The sequence below is a fragment of the Lycium barbarum genome, chromosome 5, assembly GCF_019175385.1.
Source record: "Lycium barbarum isolate Lr01 chromosome 5, ASM1917538v2, whole genome shotgun sequence".
Classification (NCBI taxonomy): Eukaryota; Viridiplantae; Streptophyta; class Magnoliopsida; order Solanales; family Solanaceae; genus Lycium; species Lycium barbarum.
Window position 1 is genome coordinate 8,221,896 of NC_083341.1, and position 20,207 is coordinate 8,242,102.

Sequence of the window (20,207 nt, forward strand, 5' to 3'; positions counted from 1 at the left end):
GACTTTCAAATCTTGTGGTTCTAAATTAAAAATGTGTATAATATAATAAAATATCTTTTGAATCTTGTGATTATAAACTTGACATGTAGGATACTTGAATTGTCAACTTACTAAATATAAAAAGAGGCACAAATAACCAAAATAAGATAAATTTTAACAACAATTGAGAAATTAAGGGGAAAAATAAGACGAAAAGAAAAAAATATGGAGACTCACTAAGAAGAATCGCGGTATTCTTTGCAAAATATACAAACCATAAAGACTAACTAAATTGAGTAATCAAATTAATCATATTAGACCCCGTGCATCGCACCGGCATAGTTTGCTAGTTAAATGCTTTATGTCCAAATGGGAAAACTAACCAAAATGGACTAGGCTCGTGTGACGGTTGAAAAACAAAAATCAGATTGAGACCCTCGACAACTTTTTTCCTTTTTTTGTACTTTCAGTGAAGACTAAGGAGTAAGGACCCTATTGGCCATAAGAATTATTTTTTTTCCATTTTTTTAAAAAAATTGGCGTTTGCGTATTAATTTAAAAAACAATCAAAATCTTATTTTTCACTTTTTTTTACAATCAAAACCTTATTGAAAAAATATCTTTCAACCCCAAAATACTATTTACAAAAACTATTTCAAACACAATTTCAACTCTAACTCAAAAATTTCAACAAAAAGTGATTTTTTTATTTTTTATTTCTACGACCAAACGCCTGCTAAAAAAGAATTTTGCACTATTTAATTACCAAGAAAGGTTAAACCCTTCTCTCTCTTTCTGTTTTTCATTCTGTTTGTGCCCTTTACTTTGACCAGAATTACAGGTAATTAATTCTTTTCAGTACATCATTTATTCACAAAAAGAAATACTGAAACAGATACTAGGAATTTGCTCTGTTTTTTTTTTTTTTCCACTTTGATAATTCATCCACCAAGATTTTAGCTTTCTACTTGAATTTGATTTATTTACAAGAAAACAAGTGTCTGTCAATACCAGGTATTTATCTGTTTATTGTTTCAAACGTTTTTTTTTTTTTTTGTGGAAGATAACGTTGTTTTTTGCTGAACTGATAGTAAATTGAATTCTCATGATGTAGTTTAAACTTTAATTAATATTCATTTCTTTCAGGGTTTTAAGTTATGGGATATTGTATTTTCTTGTATTATTAGCATGCTGATCTGAAATTTTGTAAAATACTAAAAAAGATAGCAATTTGCTCTGATTTTTTTTTTCTTTTTTCACTTTGATAATAATTCATCTATTAGGATTTCAGCTTTCTGCTTGAATTTGATTTCTTTAGACTTTTCAAGTACAAAAAATAAGTGTATGTTAATACTGAGTAGTTCTCTGTTTATTTGTTTCAATTTTTTGGGATCTTTACAGAAATAACTTGCCAATTCACTGTTTACTTTTCCTAGCAGGTATATATAAAAATTATACACATATTATATATGAATTATACATATATTACACATCTGCTGGCTATTTTTAGTTTAAGCGGTTGGGTGGTGGGCTATTTTTTCAGGGTTTTAAATTATGGGTATTGTGTTTTCATTTATTATTAGCATGCTGATCTGAAATTTTGTTCTTTCTGCTATTTTTTATTTCACTTTGATAATTCATCTATCAAGATTTCAGTTTTCTGCTTGAATTTGATTCCTTTACACTCTTCAAGTATAATACTGGGTATTCCTCTGTTTATTTGTTTCAATTTTTTGGGATCTTTACACAAATAGCCGGTCGATTCACTGTTTACTTTTCCTAGCAGGTATATATATATATATATAAATTATACACATAGTATTTATGGAGCATACATATATTATATATTTGCTAGCTATTTTTAGTTTAAGCAGTTGGGTGGCGTGTTATTTTTTATTTTTTTATTTTTTATTTTTTTTGTGGTATATAAAAACGTTTGTCTTTTGCTGAATTGATAGTCAATTGAATTCTGGTGATGTAGCTTAAACTTTAATTAATTTTCATTTCTTTCATGTATTATTAGCATGCTGATCTGAAAATTTCATCTTTTTATCGCTACTTTTATCGTTGACAAGGATTTTATTGGGATTTGACTTTTTGGAGTTTTGAATACTTGATTCTTGCAGACTAGATGAAGATTGATGAAGGTTTCATGGGCTTATGTGACTATGAGGCAGGATTGGAAATTAAATCAGAGGATGAAGCTTGTCCACTTTTCCCTGATCCGAATCTTATGAATAATCTCAGAGTTAGTGATAATTTAGTCAACAGTAATGCTGACATTAGTCCATTTCAATCTGTTGTGGAACTATATACTGAAGCTCGTTCATTTTTCCCTGATCCGAACCTGATTAACAATCTCAGAGTTGGTGATAATTTAGTCAACAGGAATGTTGACATTAGTCCATTTCAATCTGTTACGGAACCAAACACTGAAGCCCGTTCATTTTTCCCTGATCCGAATCTGATTAATAATCTCCGAGTTAGTGATAATTTAGTCGACAGCAATGTTGGCATCAGTCAATTTCAATCTGATGTGGAACCAAATGCTTTTGTCCCATCGACTGCAGATGATGCCTTTCACGAGGATTATGATTTCAGTGATGTGGTGCTTAAGTATATAAATCAAATGCTTATGGAAGAGGACATTGAAGAAAAGAATTGCATGTTTCAAGAGCCTGCAGCTCTTCAAGCTGCTGAAAGATTGTTTTATGATCTTATCGGACAGAAGTACCCTCCTCCCCAAAATCACGAGAAACCATCCAATTTAGGTCAGAATGGACATTATACTGACCATAGCAGTTTTTCCTATAGTGAAAATGATGGTAGTGATGACGTGTCACGTGTGCCTCATGTTACTGATGGTGTTGCTTTGCATTCAACTTCTCGTTCATCCTATAGTTCATCTGGCAATTTAGGTCAACATGGACATTATACTGCGGACCATAGCAATTTTTACTGTAGCAGAAATGATGGTCGTAGTGATGGCTTATTATGCCCAAATTGGAATCTTGATCTCGGTGAGGATGATGTGTCACATGTTTCCGATGATGTTACTTTGCATTCAACTTCTCGGTCGTCCTACTGTTCGTCAGGTACTATCACGGATGTGCATGTGGATTCTCCTGTGAGCACAGAAAGGGTTCCCGACATATTTAGCGACAGAGAGTCTATTATGCAGTTTAAGAAAGGGGTGGAGGAGGCAAGTAAGTTCCTTCCTACGGGCAATAGCTTGCTTGCTGATGTGAGATATAATGTAGCGGGAAAGGAGCAGTATGAAGAGAGAAAAGATGCAGTACTAAAGTATGGGCAAAAACAATCTCCCGAAAGGTCGAGAGGGAAGAAAAATACCCTTCATGAAGATGTAGTAGATTCAACAGAAGGGAAAAATAACAAGCAATCTGCAGTGTTTTCTGAATCAATTGTTCGATCAGAAATGTTTGATAGCGTGCTGTTATGCAGTGCAGGAAAAAATGAATCTGCTCTTCGTGAGACCTTTCAGGCTATATCAAGGCAAAATGCATTAGAGAATGGCCCTTCAAAGGGATCTAATGGCAAGAAGTTACAAGGAAAGAAAAAAAGGGGTAAAAGAGATGTAGTAGACTTGAGAACACTCCTGACAAATTGTGCACAAGCTGTTGCTGCAGGTAATCAAAGAACAGCAAATGAGCTTCTGAAGCAGATCAGGCAAAGTTCTTCTCCTTTGGGTGATGGGATGCAGAGGCTGGCCCATTATTTCGCTGATGGGCTTGAAGCCCGGATGGCTGGTTCCGGTACTCATATTTATAAAGCCCTTATTACACGGCCCGTATCAGCATCTGACGTATTGAAAGCTTACCACCTACTGCTTGCTGCCTGCCCGTTTCGGACGATGTCTAGCTTTTTCTCGAATAAGACAATTATGAATCTAGCTGAAAAGGCTTCGACAGTACATATTATAGATATTGGCATTATGTGGGGTTTCCAATGGCCTGGTCTAATACAACGTCTCTCTTCTAGACTAGGTGGACCCCCCAAGCTTCGTATAACCGGGATTGATTTTCCGCATCCTGGTTTCCGACCAGCAGAGAGAGTTGAGGAAACGGGGAGACGGTTAGCTAATTATGCTGAGAGCTTCAATGTTCCTTTCGAGTTCAATGCTATAGCGCAGAAGTGGGAAACGGTTAAACTTGAGGATCTTAAGATCAATAAGGGTGAGGTTCTTGTGGTAAACTGTCTGTACCGTTTTAGGAATCTACTTGATGAGACTGTGGTGGTGAATAATCCAAGAGATGTTGTTCTGAATCTTATCAGGCAGTTGAATCCAGATGTTTTCATACAGGGGATTGTAAATGGTGGTTATAATGCCCCATTCTTTATCTCACGATTCCGCGAGGCTATTTTTCACTACTCGTCGTTGTTTGATATGCTTGATGCTATTATTCCCCGGGAAGTACATGAGAGAATGCTGGTTGAAAAGAATATACTTGGTCGGGAGGCAATGAATGTCATCGCGTGCGAAGGTGCTGAGAGAATTGAGAGGCCAGAAACATACAAGCAGTGGCAAGTCCGAATTATGAAGGCTGGTTTTCGACAGCTTCCTTTGGATGAGGAGATCATGAGAATGACAACAGAACGGTTCAAGGTGTTTGACAAGAACTTCGTGATTGATGTAGATAGTGAATGGCTACTGCAGGGATGGAAGGGTCGTATCGGATATGCACTTTCAACATGGAAGGCAGCTTATTAAATTTGTTTACGTTCAGCAGCCATGATATCTCTCTGCCCCTTGTAAACAATGAGCTGATGAATGGTATTCACTTTTCCAAGTGCTAGTTATTCATTTATCTAGCTACCTTTTTTCTAGTGCCAATGCATCAAATTGTCAATTTTTCTAGTGTTAATTTGACAAGTGCAACCGTGAATGGCTGAATGCTATGTTAATATCACTGCTTTGCTTATAGAGGAATGATAATGATTTTGGAGCAGCATCTGTGTCTGCTGCTACTCATTTTGCCAGGAGATAACATTAAAAGTATTGAACAAATAGGCAATATGTATGTTGGTTTCTTTTCATTTGTACTTTATATCAACCATGTTATAGCCTGTTTGGTCAAGCTTATTTTTCCTCAAAAGTACTTATTTTTTCAAAAAGTGATTATTGTAAAAAAAAAAAAGTGAGGTGTTTGGTCAAGCTTTTGAGAGAAAATGAGTGTTTTGGGGGAGTAACAGAAGCAGTTTTTCAGAAGCTAAAAAAATAGTTTTTGCCCAAATTGAGAAAAATACAGATAGAAGTACTTTTTAAAAGCTTAGTCAAACACTAATTGCTGCTCAAAAGTATTTTTTTAATTAATTGGTCAAGCACAAACTGCTTTTCTTAAAAAGTACTTTTTTGAAAAATACTTTTAAAATTAAACTGTTTTTAGAAGCTTGGCCAAACAAGCTATTAGTTAGATATAGCTTTTGTAATGATTTGTGAAGGTTCTATAGGTATCTCTACTAATAACGGCGAGTTCCTACATGCTTATTGTCGATTTGCATATTCTTTTCAATCATGATTAGATTTCATTAGTTGCATTTTGGTATTGATGTTGATTATTGAATTTTGCAAAAAGCTATGATGATTTTCTTATTCCTCAGATGTCAGAGCAGAATTTCTTGTTTTGGCTTCTTAATTGATGGACAAGTGCACGAGATGTTTTTACTAGATGTCCTATGTTTACTTTCTATAATGTAATTTTTTGATGACCAAGTACATTGAACAAGATTTTTGTGTTGTAAGGTGTATACATAATAAAATATAGCTTGACACATGGCATGACGAGAAGGGAACACGTGGCATTTGAATACGAAATGCTGCTTAGTCATTTAACTTGGTCGGAACGAGAGACCCCGGTTAACCCCAGAGCAAACTTGTCAAGTCAATTGTTTCGGGTCATTAATTAAAGATAAATGTTGTGTGACCGGTCGGGGTTCAAAGCAGACGTTACGATTTAAAATTAAAACAACATTTATTATCTATTATCTTTTTTAGGAGCCTGAAGGCCTCTAAAAAAGATCATCAAATAACAACTTACACACATTCATACTATTTAATTTTTAGCAATTAAGTTTATTTTATCATTCTTTTGTACTAGGTTACTATTAGTTCTACAAGGCCAAAGCAAACAATTTTTCCACTAGAGGAAAACCTATCAAAGGATTCTCTCCAAAGATCAACAAAGCCCAAACTTATTTAATTCACCAGTGTATTAGCCCGTGCTTCGCGCGGTCGTAAAGAACTATAATTTTTTTATAGCTCTAATCAATACTTTATAACAATTTGAGCTTAGATAAAACATCTTCACTTTTATATACTATACATAAAAGTGTGTGTTGGGCTTTTAATACATGATTCTCTTAGTTTGCTATATATCAAGGGGAAACTAAGTGTATATATATGTTAATGAGAAATATTTACGAAATATGATGATAGTTTTTCTTATTTACAAAACATAACGATATTTTACGAAACATGACGGATTTTTATATATTTTTTATTTTTTTATTTTATTTTCAAAAAATAATTTTTTTTAAAAAATATTTTAAACTTAAAAAAAAAAAAATTGTTCTCAAAGGCTTAAAAAATTACCTCATTTTTTTGTGTATGAAAAATGTATGAAATGTCTGTGTGTAAGCGAAATTTTTAATATAGTTTTTCATACACAAAATGTGAATGAAATTCTAAGTCTTGAGCGAGATACACATTTCATATCATTCTCATACATAAAATTTTGAGCGTAATGTTTAAGCCTTGATCGAGATATACACATTTCATATGTTTTTCAAACACAAAATTTAGCAAGATATACACATTTCATACACAAAAATTTAAGCGATTATTTAAGTCTTGAATGTTGTATCAAAGTTGTATACAATATTGTTGTAGTCGTATTAATTTTAGAGAAATCTAACATGAACTTTATATACGAAATGTGAGCGAAATTCTAAGCCTTGAGCGAGATACAAATTTCATACCGTTTTCAAACATACAATTTTGAGGTGATTTTTTAAGCCTTGAACGAGATATACACATTTCATACAGTTTTCATACACTAAATTTTGAGCGAACTTTTTAAGTCTTGAGCAAGATATACACATTTCATATATAAATCTTTGAGCCAAAAAAATTTAAAAATTTAAAAATAAAAAATAAAAAATAATTTTTTAATTTTTTAATTTTTTTTTTAAAGTATGTTTGTTATAGGGTTTGTAATGTTATGTTTGTTATAGGTTTGTAATGTTATGTTTTGTAAATAGAAAACAATCATCACGTTTCGTAAATATTTATCCTTAATATGTGTGTATATATATATATGTAATTTACCCATATATCAAATACAAATATATAGGCATTTGAGTTTTTTGTTTCATTAAATAGTAAAACTTTTATTGTCTATCTTCTATTTAATTAAAAATAATGTAAAACGAAAAGTAAATAAAGTAAAAGCAGAAAGGAAAAAAAATAGAATGAGAAGAGTGGCAATGTTAGGAATTCCATCTAGTGGATATTAAAATTACATTTTCGTTAAGTCCTTTTGATCCTATATTTTTTCCTTTTACCAAAATTGTTAAGATTTATTGAGCATAATGAAATAAAAACGACAAAAAGCAGTAAAAGATTTTAAAGAGAAAAATAGATTGGAGCCGGTCTAAGAGAGTTGTAATATCATCTATTAGTAGGACATAATTATAACTCACCTGCAAATATAAATTAAATGTACACTAATTAAGTATTGGAAAGCTACTTGCACTTGTTCATAGTGCTCTAAATAAGCGATATCGTATGAGTTGTCAAGAATAATAATTAAATCAAACAAAAAAATATAAGTCACAAAAATATATAATTTTTAAAAGTTCAGTTTCAAGAACATTTTGATTCGCTTAATCAATCAACTTCAGCTTAAATGCTCAGTGAAATGGGAAATCTAAAAGAGTGATTAGATATGAATGCTAAATACATGAAATATAACTAAAAATAGTTAGCAGATATATAATATATGTATAATTCATGTATAACGTGTGTATAATCGTATATAATCTATTTATTCTGCTTAAAAAAATTAACAGTAAAGATCCCTATGGTCACAAGTATGACTTTACTAAGGAGAGTCAAAATATAAAAAAGTTAATACACAAAGAAATCTAGGGGATTCAACATATAATATATACATTATAAAAAAAACGATACCTATCTACATAGTGTAATTAAAACCGACGAAAATGTGCAATGACCAAGGATGGCTCCGCCACTGAGTATGACATTATCACTATCTTAAAAATCTAAATATCAATAGATTCAACATCACTAATAAAAAATTGAAATGCGATTTTCTTTCACAGACTACAAATGAACGAAAATAATGCAGTGATCCAAAAGAAATATCTCATTTAAATTATTGGGACAACTTTAAGAATTGATAGAACAGTAATAGATTAAACAGAAAAGATCACTGAGAGTAGTACCTGTTGTTGAGATCAAACAAAAGAAAAATCTTATCTTAAAATTTGATACAGCTAAATTATTTTAGAACATGGTAATAGATTATTAGAAAAGAGAAAGTTAGTCTAACTTAAGGACTGATACAATTAAGAGCCCGTTTGGATTGACTTATAAGTTGCTTATAAGCTATTTTCAGTTTTTTTGAGTGTTTGACTGACCAGCTTAAAGTCATTTTGTGCTTAAAATAAGCTCAAAAAAATAATTTGGTCCATTTGACTTAGCTCATCGAAAACAACTTATAAGCCAAAAAAAAAAGTTAGACTACCCCAACTTATTTTTTTTTAGCTTATAAGCTGTTTGCAACTTATAGGCATAAGCTCATCCAAACAGGCTCTAACTCAAGCATAGCACAGTAACATATTAAATTGAAAAGATTACTGAGAACAATACACATAAGCGTACAAAAAAACTCCAAGATTAAATTTAGCCAACATCTAATACAACCGTCAATCCTTGATATTTCACCGAAATGATAAACAAAAGGACAAAAGGACAACTCCATGCAGCACATAGCATAGAGCTTTTCACTGTGTTGAAACTTTTGGTTTTGTGAGTATACCTAATATTTGATAACCATGTAGAGGAGATGCACGTTATAGTGAGTGTGCGAAGAATGAAGATAGTGGCGGTGACAGTTTAATGAGGAAAAACTGTTTCAAATTTTTATTTAGTGCTAGAGTCTTTAGATTTCAAATGGAGAATTTAACCAAGACAAAGGAGGAAAAGACAATTACACATTTAGCCTGATCCGTTGATGAAAGACTGTAATGATTAATTACTACGGAACATAAAAGGTCGTAACTTTGTAACAGCCCTTATTGGGATTAATGTTTCTTTAATCCATGTGTGTATTATATAATACTAGGTAATTTGCCTGAGCTTCGCGCGGTCACTAATGACCTCATTTAACTTACAAAGGATGCTTAGCTAATATTCGTGAATAAAACGACATAAAGCTCGATATCGACAATAATTCAAAATGGTTCAACTAAATTTGACAAAAAGTACATCTTACATGTGGGAATGATACTCGTATTCACTTTGTTCCTTCTAGATAATAAAATCTGTATAATGACATGATAATATACCAAGAAAGCTTTTTAATAGCTGTATCACTGATATTATGACATTCCTAAGCTATGGTGAGATACATGATAAGTCACTTCTTTATGAGAAGCTGCCCTATCCGAGCTTCTCATTGTCCACATTTGTGCAACGTGACTCCCCAATATTTTGAGCTTCCTCTAGAGAACCCAATGCTTTGATGTCGAAGTATGTGCACAAAATCTTCCTTTGAGAAATTAGACATCTAGATACCAAGTCACAAGACGATAACAGTAAGCCAAGATCAGCTTCCGAATTGGGATTAAAAGATATCTAATTTAGGTGGTAATTCAAGAATTAGCTATCTACCCGCGATTCTTTAGATCATTATGAGAATCACTGAATTGATATTGATATCTGCATCCAGGCCTCTAAATTTAATCGCAGCACGATCAAGTGCCCTGATATTAATAGAAAACTTTAACACCATAACCGTCCGATTTCTCCATTTAAATAGTGTCATTATATCTTTACTACAATAAAACTCATTCTAACTACTACGTCATACCTAGCAACAGCATGCGCAACATCAAACCCCCTGTAAGATTCAAATTCTCATTAAAATGTTCGGCTGAAGCTTGCAATTACTTAGAAACAATTCATGAACAAAAACATTTGGTTACCCAAGTAAACTTGTTTTCCGCAATCCCTGCATAATATATCATAGAAATTACAATTAGTTTCTACCTATAACTTTGTATATTTATCTGCATTTATTAGCGAGATGCAATAGAAGAATTTTAAATTTGGAATTATATTAAGTTTTATTTTAACTACTAAATAGGTGAAGCCTGGTGCTAACATGGAGTTAAATGTTGTTGATGAGTGTTAATGTTTGGAATTTCACCTGACATTTAATTCGACGGAAGTACATGACTTGTAAAGACAGTAATTGCCCAAAACTTGAGGGAATAGATCCAACTAGATTGAGCTAGAACAAAAGTTTACATCCGAGAATATAATTACATTCATATATTGCCTGATCAATGGAAAGTCTCCACAAATTTTTTTAAAAACTTGAGTAACCAGTTCAATATTCAAAGAAAGTTGAAGCAAATTTTGTGGGAATTTTGTCATACCTTAGACATGCTTTTATTATGTCTCAACAAACATAAGGAAATCTATATGCTTAAATAGTAAAGTCACCATATAATCAATTTAGCATTTAATTCACAAACCTTAGTTATCCATGGTGATGTTGTGTCACAATTATCCTGTCCTTTGCGCTAACGGTTGGAAGTTCTAGTGTTATTCATTTCGATATGGGTCACCATTGAGAAAATTGATGTGCATGATATTGTACATTTTTTTATCCATCGAAGTAATCATGTATTGTAAAAGATAAGTTGTATTATGGAAATAATAAGCATATGGGCAGCTATATTAATCAGTTTAAATTTAAATTAATCTGTGTACGAAATGATAACTGTATGAGCTACATTTACGCTTTATTTCAATGGCAAACACCCGGGAAGACAGAAACCCATCATAGTGCATTAAATTAAACAGCAGCATATATTGAGTCGTTCCCACCAAACATGAAAGGAAATAGAAAAATCTTTTATGATCTTTATGATTGAAGGTAAAAGATATCCAAACAAGTTAAAGCACCATAACAGTCTTTCTAGTCAGTTGAAAAGAAAGAGTTTTCGCCATAATCTAGTCGTTTAATTAGTGTGGCCATCTATGATAAAAGGAGAATTGTTACTACCTGGTAGCCGAAGTATTTACATAATGATTGTCAATGTCTTTTCATTGTTCTGAACAAAAAAGGCAAATGATTTTTCTCGTTGAGTTTATTCACAAATTTAGAAGAAAGAGATGAAGAGGGTGAGGATTCGACAAAGTGTGAAATTAGGTCAGTTATTGTCTGAGCATTTTTGCTACAGAGTAATTGGGATTTTAGTGTGTTGTGCTTTGTGGGTAAGTGCGTTCCGTTGGAGAAGGGAACTGAATTCATTCACAACAAAGAGAGAGTTTGAACAGATAAGAGATGACTTTTATGTGAAAAAATGAAGTGTGAGAAAATCTCCAAGGGAATGGCTGAGTGGCCAAGACACCAATGCAACAAAAGTAACATAAAGTGGATAAAAAGAGAAGTTGCATACCTGTGCCGAAGTTATTTTCTACGCCTCCCATGAGAATTCTCGCATAACTTCAGACCTATTGGGAAGAACAGCTTCTCCAACAGTGAAAATGATAATTCTCGAAAAAGTTCAGACCTATTAGAAAGAACATGTTTTCCAACAGTGTAAATTCTTAAGATATAATCACTCAGAGTAAGAGAATTCCAGAGAAATGTTAAAGTGGTATAGAGATTCAATTTTCTTACCAAAAAATACTACTTTATTCGTGATATGGGAGTTAAAGAGCCATGTTTTAGTAAAACAAAGAAGTGTGAGAAAATCTCCAAGGGAATAGTTAAGTGGCCGAGATGCAACAAAAGTAAAATAAACTGGTCGAAAAACAAAAAGCTGCATACCTAAAGTGGTTGAAAAACGGAAATTTGCATACCTGTGCGGAATTGTAGTATTTTCAGTCGATTTATTGGAGGAAGAATGCAGAGAGAAGAGTAATTGAAACCTGCAAATCGTACGTAAAGGTAGGAGGGAAAATGGACTTAAGAATGAAGGAAGAATACAGAGAGAGGAAGGGAAGAAAGGAATACGCAAGTAAGTCTACTCGGGGTAAATGGAACAGGGAATGGAAGAAGAACGGAGAGAGAGAGAGAGAGAGAGAGAGAGAGAGAGAGAGAGAGAAGAGTAGGAACAATTGTAAAACGATTGGTCTATTAAAAGCGTCGTTTGGTTTTTCTAGTTTTTTTATGTTTTTTTTTTACACTGGAAAGTAGAGGAAATTTCAAAATTTTGTAAAAATAGATAAATACAATTCCTGTTTTTGGGTTGCGCCAGGTCACCGGGCTCATGTCCTCCAGTTATATATACATAAGAGATTGGCAAGAGATTTCAGGAAATTTTGTATTTTGGCTTATCACATGCTTTAGCTAACTGTACAAAGCCGATTTAAATATCGTTAGGAAAAACTTCACATGTAAGAATCCATATCCGTCAAAATTTTCTTCCTAAAATCAAATAAAGTGCCTACAGAAAGGTGAAAAAACAGTGTCATATTAGATTCAGCAGGTACTCAAATATTCGAGATAATATGCAAAGGTTCTCTTAATAGATGGATTCTACACTGAGTTCACATGATTTTTCAGAAAAATAATTAACCACATAGTCATTCACAAAGTAATATATTACTTGAACAGATAATGCAACTTGTATGCTAACCCATTTTCTTTGAAAGATAGAAAATCAATTCACATCCAAGTTTTCATAAAGTAACAACTTAGTAATTAACCAAGTAATAAAGATATTGCTATTGTTTCAAACTTCAAACACTAAAATACTGCTAATGCAAGATTTGGGGCAATCAAATTTTGTGTTAATTAGCAAAAAAAAAAAAAAAAAAAAAATCTTGAACTCATTCAAGACAAAGATCGGAGGAAGAAAATGATAAATTCACTCCTAAAAAATAGACGGCATTAAAAAAAATCCGATTTGTCAAATAACTTTTTGGAGGAGAATATGGCTCAATATCTCTTCTTAATGAATAATAAAAAAAAATAAAAAAAACATGGCTCAGCATGAGTAATGTTAATAAATACACAGCAAGTATTCATCCAAGTTTGATCGTACCGCAAAGAGCCAAAATCCCAAAATAAAAACCCTGAAAAGTAATTAGGAAGCCTTCTCTTAGGTATTCGATAATATTGGTCCTACAAACCATTACAAGAATGATATTTTTCATTAGTCAATTGACATAGCGTATTTTCTATAAGAACAAACCAATTGCACTTCATGCATCATTTAATAGGCAAAATATCATTGTTGTCACGACCCAGCCCCGTGGGCCGCGACTGGCACCCTACCTGGGTACCCAAACCGAATCGCACGTTCATTTTCAAATCCAAACTTATTTCATAATTTTTCGAAATCATATCGAACATAATTTATATCAAGTATGTCTTAAGCGGTCGTGCCAAATCAAAATGTCATATTAAATACAAACTGAGCGGCGGAATGGACATCGCCGGTCAAAAGTGCAAATATAAGCATAAGGGCCATTTGGGGCCGGCATAACAAATAGACCGCCTTAAGACCAGAAAACGGAATCAGACAAACATACATAGGACCCTCGCCCCACATATATGACTACAGGCCTCTACGAACTCAAAACAAAGACATATGGCGAGACAGGGCCCCGCCGTACCCAAATAGTCAAATATACCAAATATATACAAAGCAAAAAGAGTCTGTACCAAAAGTGGACTCCGGATCAAATAGGAGAACTCCGGAATAGCAAGAAGTGAAGCCTACTGCGGAGGATCACCGATATCTGCACCTGCGGGCATAAAACGCAGCCCCCGAAGAAAGGGGGTCAGTACGAAATATATACTGAGTATGTAAAGCACGGAGTACAGAAATATGGATCAAAACCGAAAGCAAATCAAATATCAGAGTGGAGTACAAATGGGTAGATCAAAATCTATATCGAAATCATATACGTATACATAATGCAAATGAAATCATGCAAACGCTTAGGAACGGGGTCGCCACTCCGACGCTGGCGCCACACACAGCATAACACCAGAGGGTTTCAAATCTCCGTACATCCCCGAACACAAGCATAATCATAGGTGAGCGTATCGCATCACGAGCCATATCACAGCATAACTCCAAACGGAACCCAGCCCTATGGCGAAGCCTCGGGAACCGTAACACAGCATACGGCCGAATTGTCATAAGGCGCACGAATCAAAACCGGCCCGGGAACCGGTGAACGAAGTCATAATAAGGCACGAGCGGAGTCGTGAGCAAACCAATGCAATTCGTACTTCAGAATAGTTTTCCAAAACAAAGTAAACCCATAAGTCCTATCATAATGCAAAATAGTCGGGTACTTAGCCGATATAAAGTTTCATTTCACAAGACATTTCCAAATAGTACGTATAGCTCAAAACGTAACTTAGCGTATTATAATGTTCAAAATACATCTCATAGGAGGGAATTTCACAATCGAAAGTATCGTATCCAACTTTATTCACAAAGATAGCCCAATAAGGCAAATAGGGCGTTTCAGGGTAGCGGGCCCACCTCGAGTCAAAGTGAGGTGGCGAACTTGTCTTTACGAACATTTATATGCCAAAGGTCATACATGGTCGTTCCTAGGTTACCCTACCACATTTCGATAGGTTTCGGACGAGTGGTGGCATTCTAGCCAAAACAGAGCCCTTAGGCTTCAATCGAATTGAATGAATAGTAACTTTTCTGTGGATCGGGTTTCGAGGAGCAGAAATGCTCCGGAAGTTCTCATATTCGTCTAACACACTAAGATATGCCAAATGAAGGAGTGGGAAGCTTTACATACCTCACAGACGTCGTAAGCTCTCCCGAAAGTCCAGTCCCGTTTCGTCAAAAATCTGCAAATGGTCAAAGTTACCAATTGAGATTCTTAGGCTTAAAAATACCTTTAACTCTACTTTTGCCTACCGAAATTTCGGCAGCATTTCCCCTATAAATCTAACATCCCCGAGGCTTGGCTCGGCTCAAGATACATCAATCACAACAGCCCACACGTCAACAAGCAACACAAACAACAATCAAACCATTCTAGCTTCAAAATTCTACTTTGTTATCTAAGTTGGCAACTTTCATTCAAACTTTCAAAACTCCAATTCTACGTCTACATAATTGTATTCATTTCCTCATTCAAACTTATACAATCACATCCTAACTACAATCCAAGCCATACACGAAATTACACTAAAATCCATTATGTTCCATAATTCTTCAAAACAATCAAAAGTTCACGACGAACATTCTAACTCACGTCGTTTCATTCCGAATTCATTAACATCATTATAAGTTCATATCTAAAGTCTCTAGCACCCTAAATATACAATGATATACATAATGATACCAAGGGTATACGCTTTCCGATAATATCCAAAATCATTTTTCAACGCCAATTTCATTCACCAATTAATCATTTACGACATAAGGGTCACAACAACACATTATACCAACTTAACCAAGATCAATTCACATCAATTTTCCTCTCTATGGCTCACGGCCAACACACACTATCCACACACACCCACGACTTTCTATTTATATCAAAATTACGGGATTCTCGTCTATTTCCAATCCTTAACACATTCATATCAATTCTATAACATTAGAGGGGCAAAATTCTTACCTTTTCTTGATTTTCCGACTTGTCGCAAACGTAGTTCTTGTGCCAAACAAATTGTATCACGTCGGAGAGCGTCTTGTGCTTACTATACTTACCAAAGGGACACGATTTTGTGATCAAAACAAAAGGCTAGAAAAAAAAATATTTTGTTGAGGAATATGTGGTTCGGCCGAGAGCCTCTTTTGTTGGTGGTCTTGAATTTTATTTTTTTGTTCTTGATACTACTAAGAGATAAGTTGATATATATCCTTATCCTTGGTCATGTGCCTAGCACATGACATTAAAGAAATGGGTTTGGGCCATTGTTGTGGCCGGCCACCCTCCATTCTTTGGGCCTCAATTTTGTGTTCTAATTCTTGGCCCAATTCACAAAAGTCCCGTTTTGTAATTCCCGAAACTAATTTCCGAAACTCCAAATTTATTCTCGGCCTTCCCCGAGGTCTTAACAATAATAATTCCATAACCAACATAGTCATATTCACTAAAATCAAATTATGTCCTTATAACACACAAGTCGTAATTATTTCACGATTTCCAATTATACGAAAACACGGGATATAACAATTGTTGAAGATAAGTCTGGCTAAGCGAATTGTAAGTAGTACCAAACTATCAATCAATGCAAAATAAAAAAGCAACATCAACAACCGGTAAAGTGAGAGCATCCAACCTCAGGAAGTACTTGTTAGGCGTGAAATTCAACCGGAAAAGCGAGAGAGTCCAATATAAGAGGAAGAGGCGTGACTTACTGAGTTTTAAATTGTGAAAGCGGTGTTTATTGGGCTGAAGAGGTGTTTTTAGGCAAGGTTTTGTCTTTTTCTGATGCTGAAAATTAGTGAATCTAGCAAAAATCTGTAAAAATAGATAAATGTGAATCCTGTGTTATAGTTGTGCCACGTCAGCAGGCCTATGTCCTGCTTTTATATATATATATATATATATATATATATATATATATATATATATATATATATATATATATATATATACAGAGAGAGAGAGAGAGAGAGAGAGAGAGAGAGAGAGAGAGATTATTGACCAGAAAAAATGAGTTAAAAAAACAAAAAAAAAAGAGAAAAAAGATAAATATAAATATGATTGATCAGAAAAAATGAGTAAAAAAAACCAAAAAAAGGAGAAAAAAGATAAATGTAAATGCTGGCCATAGAGAGGTGTCACATCACCTTGTCTATGCCTAGTTTTATATTATATATAGATTATTGCTTTATATACTTTTTACTAATTTATTCATTCTATTTCTCTAGTCATTATTGGCTTTATTATTCACTATTTATAACAAATCAAATCAAGTATCATTTAGACCATAAATGAATTTAACTGTACTCTTTTTTAGGGTAAATAATTTGGCGCTCACCGTGGGGGCTAAGGATAATAGTAATATTGCTTTGTTGCTCTAATTACTTTACTTATTACTTTTTAATCTCTGTCACTAGGTAGTTTTTTGATGACGAACACTGAAAACCAAATTATATTGATGTAGTATTGAACAACACTAATGCATAGGAAAGGAATCCGGCAACAGGAGAAGTTAGGGTGGGGAGTCATCAAGACCAGGTTTCTCCTCGTGAATCCAAGTATACGGGAAACAATTTAACTCCCATGATGAGCATGAAGAAGAAGTAGCAGCTGCAAACCATGGGTTGGCAAAAATCTTGGACCTGCTGAAAAAGCAATAAAAGGCATGATTATCAAATTATGTTTCTTTTACTCTTCGGAACCTAATGAATGATCTTAAATCTTCCTCTTGGCGGCATGGAATTGATATTGTTTGAATCTTTGATCATAATTTAGGGATATTTCTTTGTTTATATTTACAATTAAATACCCCTTTTGCGTTGTTGTTCTTCGAAGGGTTAGATGAGATAGTTGATTATGCCAATTGGAAATATTGTGTATTATTTTTTTCGTCGTTATTATTTGTTGGTGTTTTAATTTATTATTTTTGATTAAATGTAATAAAATGAGACAACATTTCATCATTTTATACTTGCTATTTTTCCTTTAAATTTTATTATTTGATGCTTTTAATTTAATTGTTTAATTATAGTAAAATAAATAAGATAACATTCATCATTTTGACCTTGTAATTTTCAAGTTTTAATAATATATATAACATTTAAAATGTTTAAGCCCATTGATATGGAATACACGTGCAACACACGTGATCAGAGACTAATATTATTAAAAATAAAAAAATAAAAAAATAATAAAAACTTCTACTCGAATACATCACTTTTATGATATTGTCATAATCCATAAAGAAAACATTTCCAGCGTACATGACACAAACTGGACTACAAAGAAAACAATACTCGTCGGAAGAATCAAGACATTCATTGTTTTCAGCATAAAGACCAACGTTAAGATTGTCAAACTTGAATATTTTCCCAATACCAACAGAACATGATCAAGTAAGACAACAAAAGAGAATGAGAAGTGTCATGCTTCCATTGAAACACATCATTCTAGAATTCACAACAAATTGATATCGAAGAGAAACCGAGATAATTGAAACTGTTTTAAAAAGTCTATATTGAATTATGTGTAGAGTAACCGAAAAATTAATATGATACAATCTTTTAAAAACAACTTGTCGAAGCGTAACATTGACACCGTTCACATAGATAAGGAAATAGTAATTTGTCGAAAATTTATGAGTGAAAATTGGTGTATGTTATTTGAAATACGCCTTGAAACAAGTATATTTCAATATGACTTGGCAAATATTGAAATTCAACTTGTAAAATATTGATAGCTAAAATATATTTATGTGCTGAAATTCAATTTTTAAAATTACTCATAGCTAAAATACTTGTTTATAAATGCTTAGATTCCATATTTACATATAGTTGAATTGTTTATGTCCAAATGGGTAAAACTAGGGGTATGCATGGGTGGGTTCGGCCGATTAATTTATAAAATTTACACCATATCAATTTTTGGTTATTCTGTTTTGTATAATCAAAATTAGACTTTTCAAAACCATCTCAATCATATTGGTTTCTCTTTGATATCAGTACGGTTCGATTATTTTCGGTATTTTTAAAAAAATGTTATGTGAGAGTCACTAGTAGAAGTTAGAACGCAATAAGATGCATATTGAATTAGGCTTTGGCAAAACTCTGTAGACATTTTTGTTTTTTGAAAGGTTATGAATCAAGGTAACATGAAAAATGGACTTAATAAATTAGCTGAGACAACGGCGATACATATTATACAAGTGGAAAAAATATTAATCGAGCTAGAATTACTCAAGAATAGAGTATATTAGAAGATTAAGAATCCAACGAGAAAAATTCTAAAGCATAAAAGAGAAAGATATCCAATACCTGGCTTGCTACTCAAAATGATGGAAATAATTCGGTTTCAATAGGAGTAGTAGAATAGATTTTGGAGTTGGGACTTTGGGTGTTAATTACATGTTGGCTTGTAGACATTTCTGTAAACCGAGGCCCAAGGAGAAAAAAATAATATTTTGTTATCTTTAAACTTAATATATAGAAACATGTTTTATATATAAATTTATTCGGTACAGTTCTATAATTTTTTTGATTTATTTTTATAAAATTAAAAGCTATCAAATTATTTCGTTATGGTTATAAAATTATAAAAACTTAAGATTTAATTTTTAAAAATCTAAAAATCTAAAAATCGATACGGGTGATTTGTTTTAGGTAATCGATTTTTAAAGTGGGATAATTTCAATAATATACAATTCAGCATATAAAATTACATTCACATAGTTATATTTTTAATTTTCAATCCACATAGCCAACATTTTTTTTCACAATAGTATTTTAAAATACGATATATAGCATTATACACTTACGATAGATAATGTATAAACTTGTATAAAAGTGCATAATAACGAATAAAATGACTATTTCAGATAATATTAAAAAAAGAGACATTTCACATAAATATTTTCTCCAAATCGACATAGAAAGTTATTTTTCCTTTTAAAGATCCATGGGATCCAATGATCCATTGACACCTGATACACTTTTGTCACGAGTGGAAAAATAATCATAGTGACCGTGACAGTTTTTTGCCTTTTTTATTCCTTCCTGTAAAGACCTGGACAGTTGAACATTTGCAGTCAATAGTACATTTCTGTCTCTTTCTGTTTTACCCTATGTTCTGCCCTCTTCTTTGACCAGAATTGCAGGTGATCCTTCTGTATTCAGTACGCTATCCGTCCAAAGAAATCAATAATGTAATTTTTAAAATTTATCAAATTATTCTTATTTAATAAAAATAAATTATTATTTTTCTTATTAGATCATGTAGAAGTAGTAAATCTTTTAATATTGTGAATACA

The 20,207-nt window shown here is 33.0% G+C and overlaps 1 protein-coding gene across 3 annotated transcripts; it reads left to right on the forward strand.

Annotated features, from left to right (window-relative positions):
* Positions 1-599: 599 nt before the first annotated feature.
* On the forward strand, positions 600-4,946 carry LOC132640335 (scarecrow-like protein 9). Of its 3 annotated transcripts, none has more exons than XM_060356890.1 (2): positions 600-753; positions 2,106-4,946. In XM_060356890.1, the coding sequence occupies exon 2, from the start codon at positions 2,111-2,113 to the stop codon at positions 4,706-4,708; it is 2,598 nt and encodes an 865-aa protein (XP_060212873.1). In that variant the 5' UTR covers positions 600-753; positions 2,106-2,110; the 3' UTR covers positions 4,709-4,946. The 3 variants fall into 3 exon arrangements, with proteins under 3 accessions (XP_060212873.1, XP_060212871.1, XP_060212872.1); XM_060356888.1 differs by having other exon boundaries at positions 603-820; XM_060356889.1 differs by lacking the exon at positions 600-753 and adding an exon at positions 841-993.
* The last annotated feature ends 15,261 nt before the right edge of the window (positions 4,947-20,207 follow it).

Bases quoted from the DNA above. Each gene is read 5' to 3' on its own strand.
- LOC132640335 (XM_060356890.1), top strand. From the start codon at position 2,111: ATGAAGATTGATGAAGGTTTCATGGGCTTATGTGACTATGAGGCAGGA.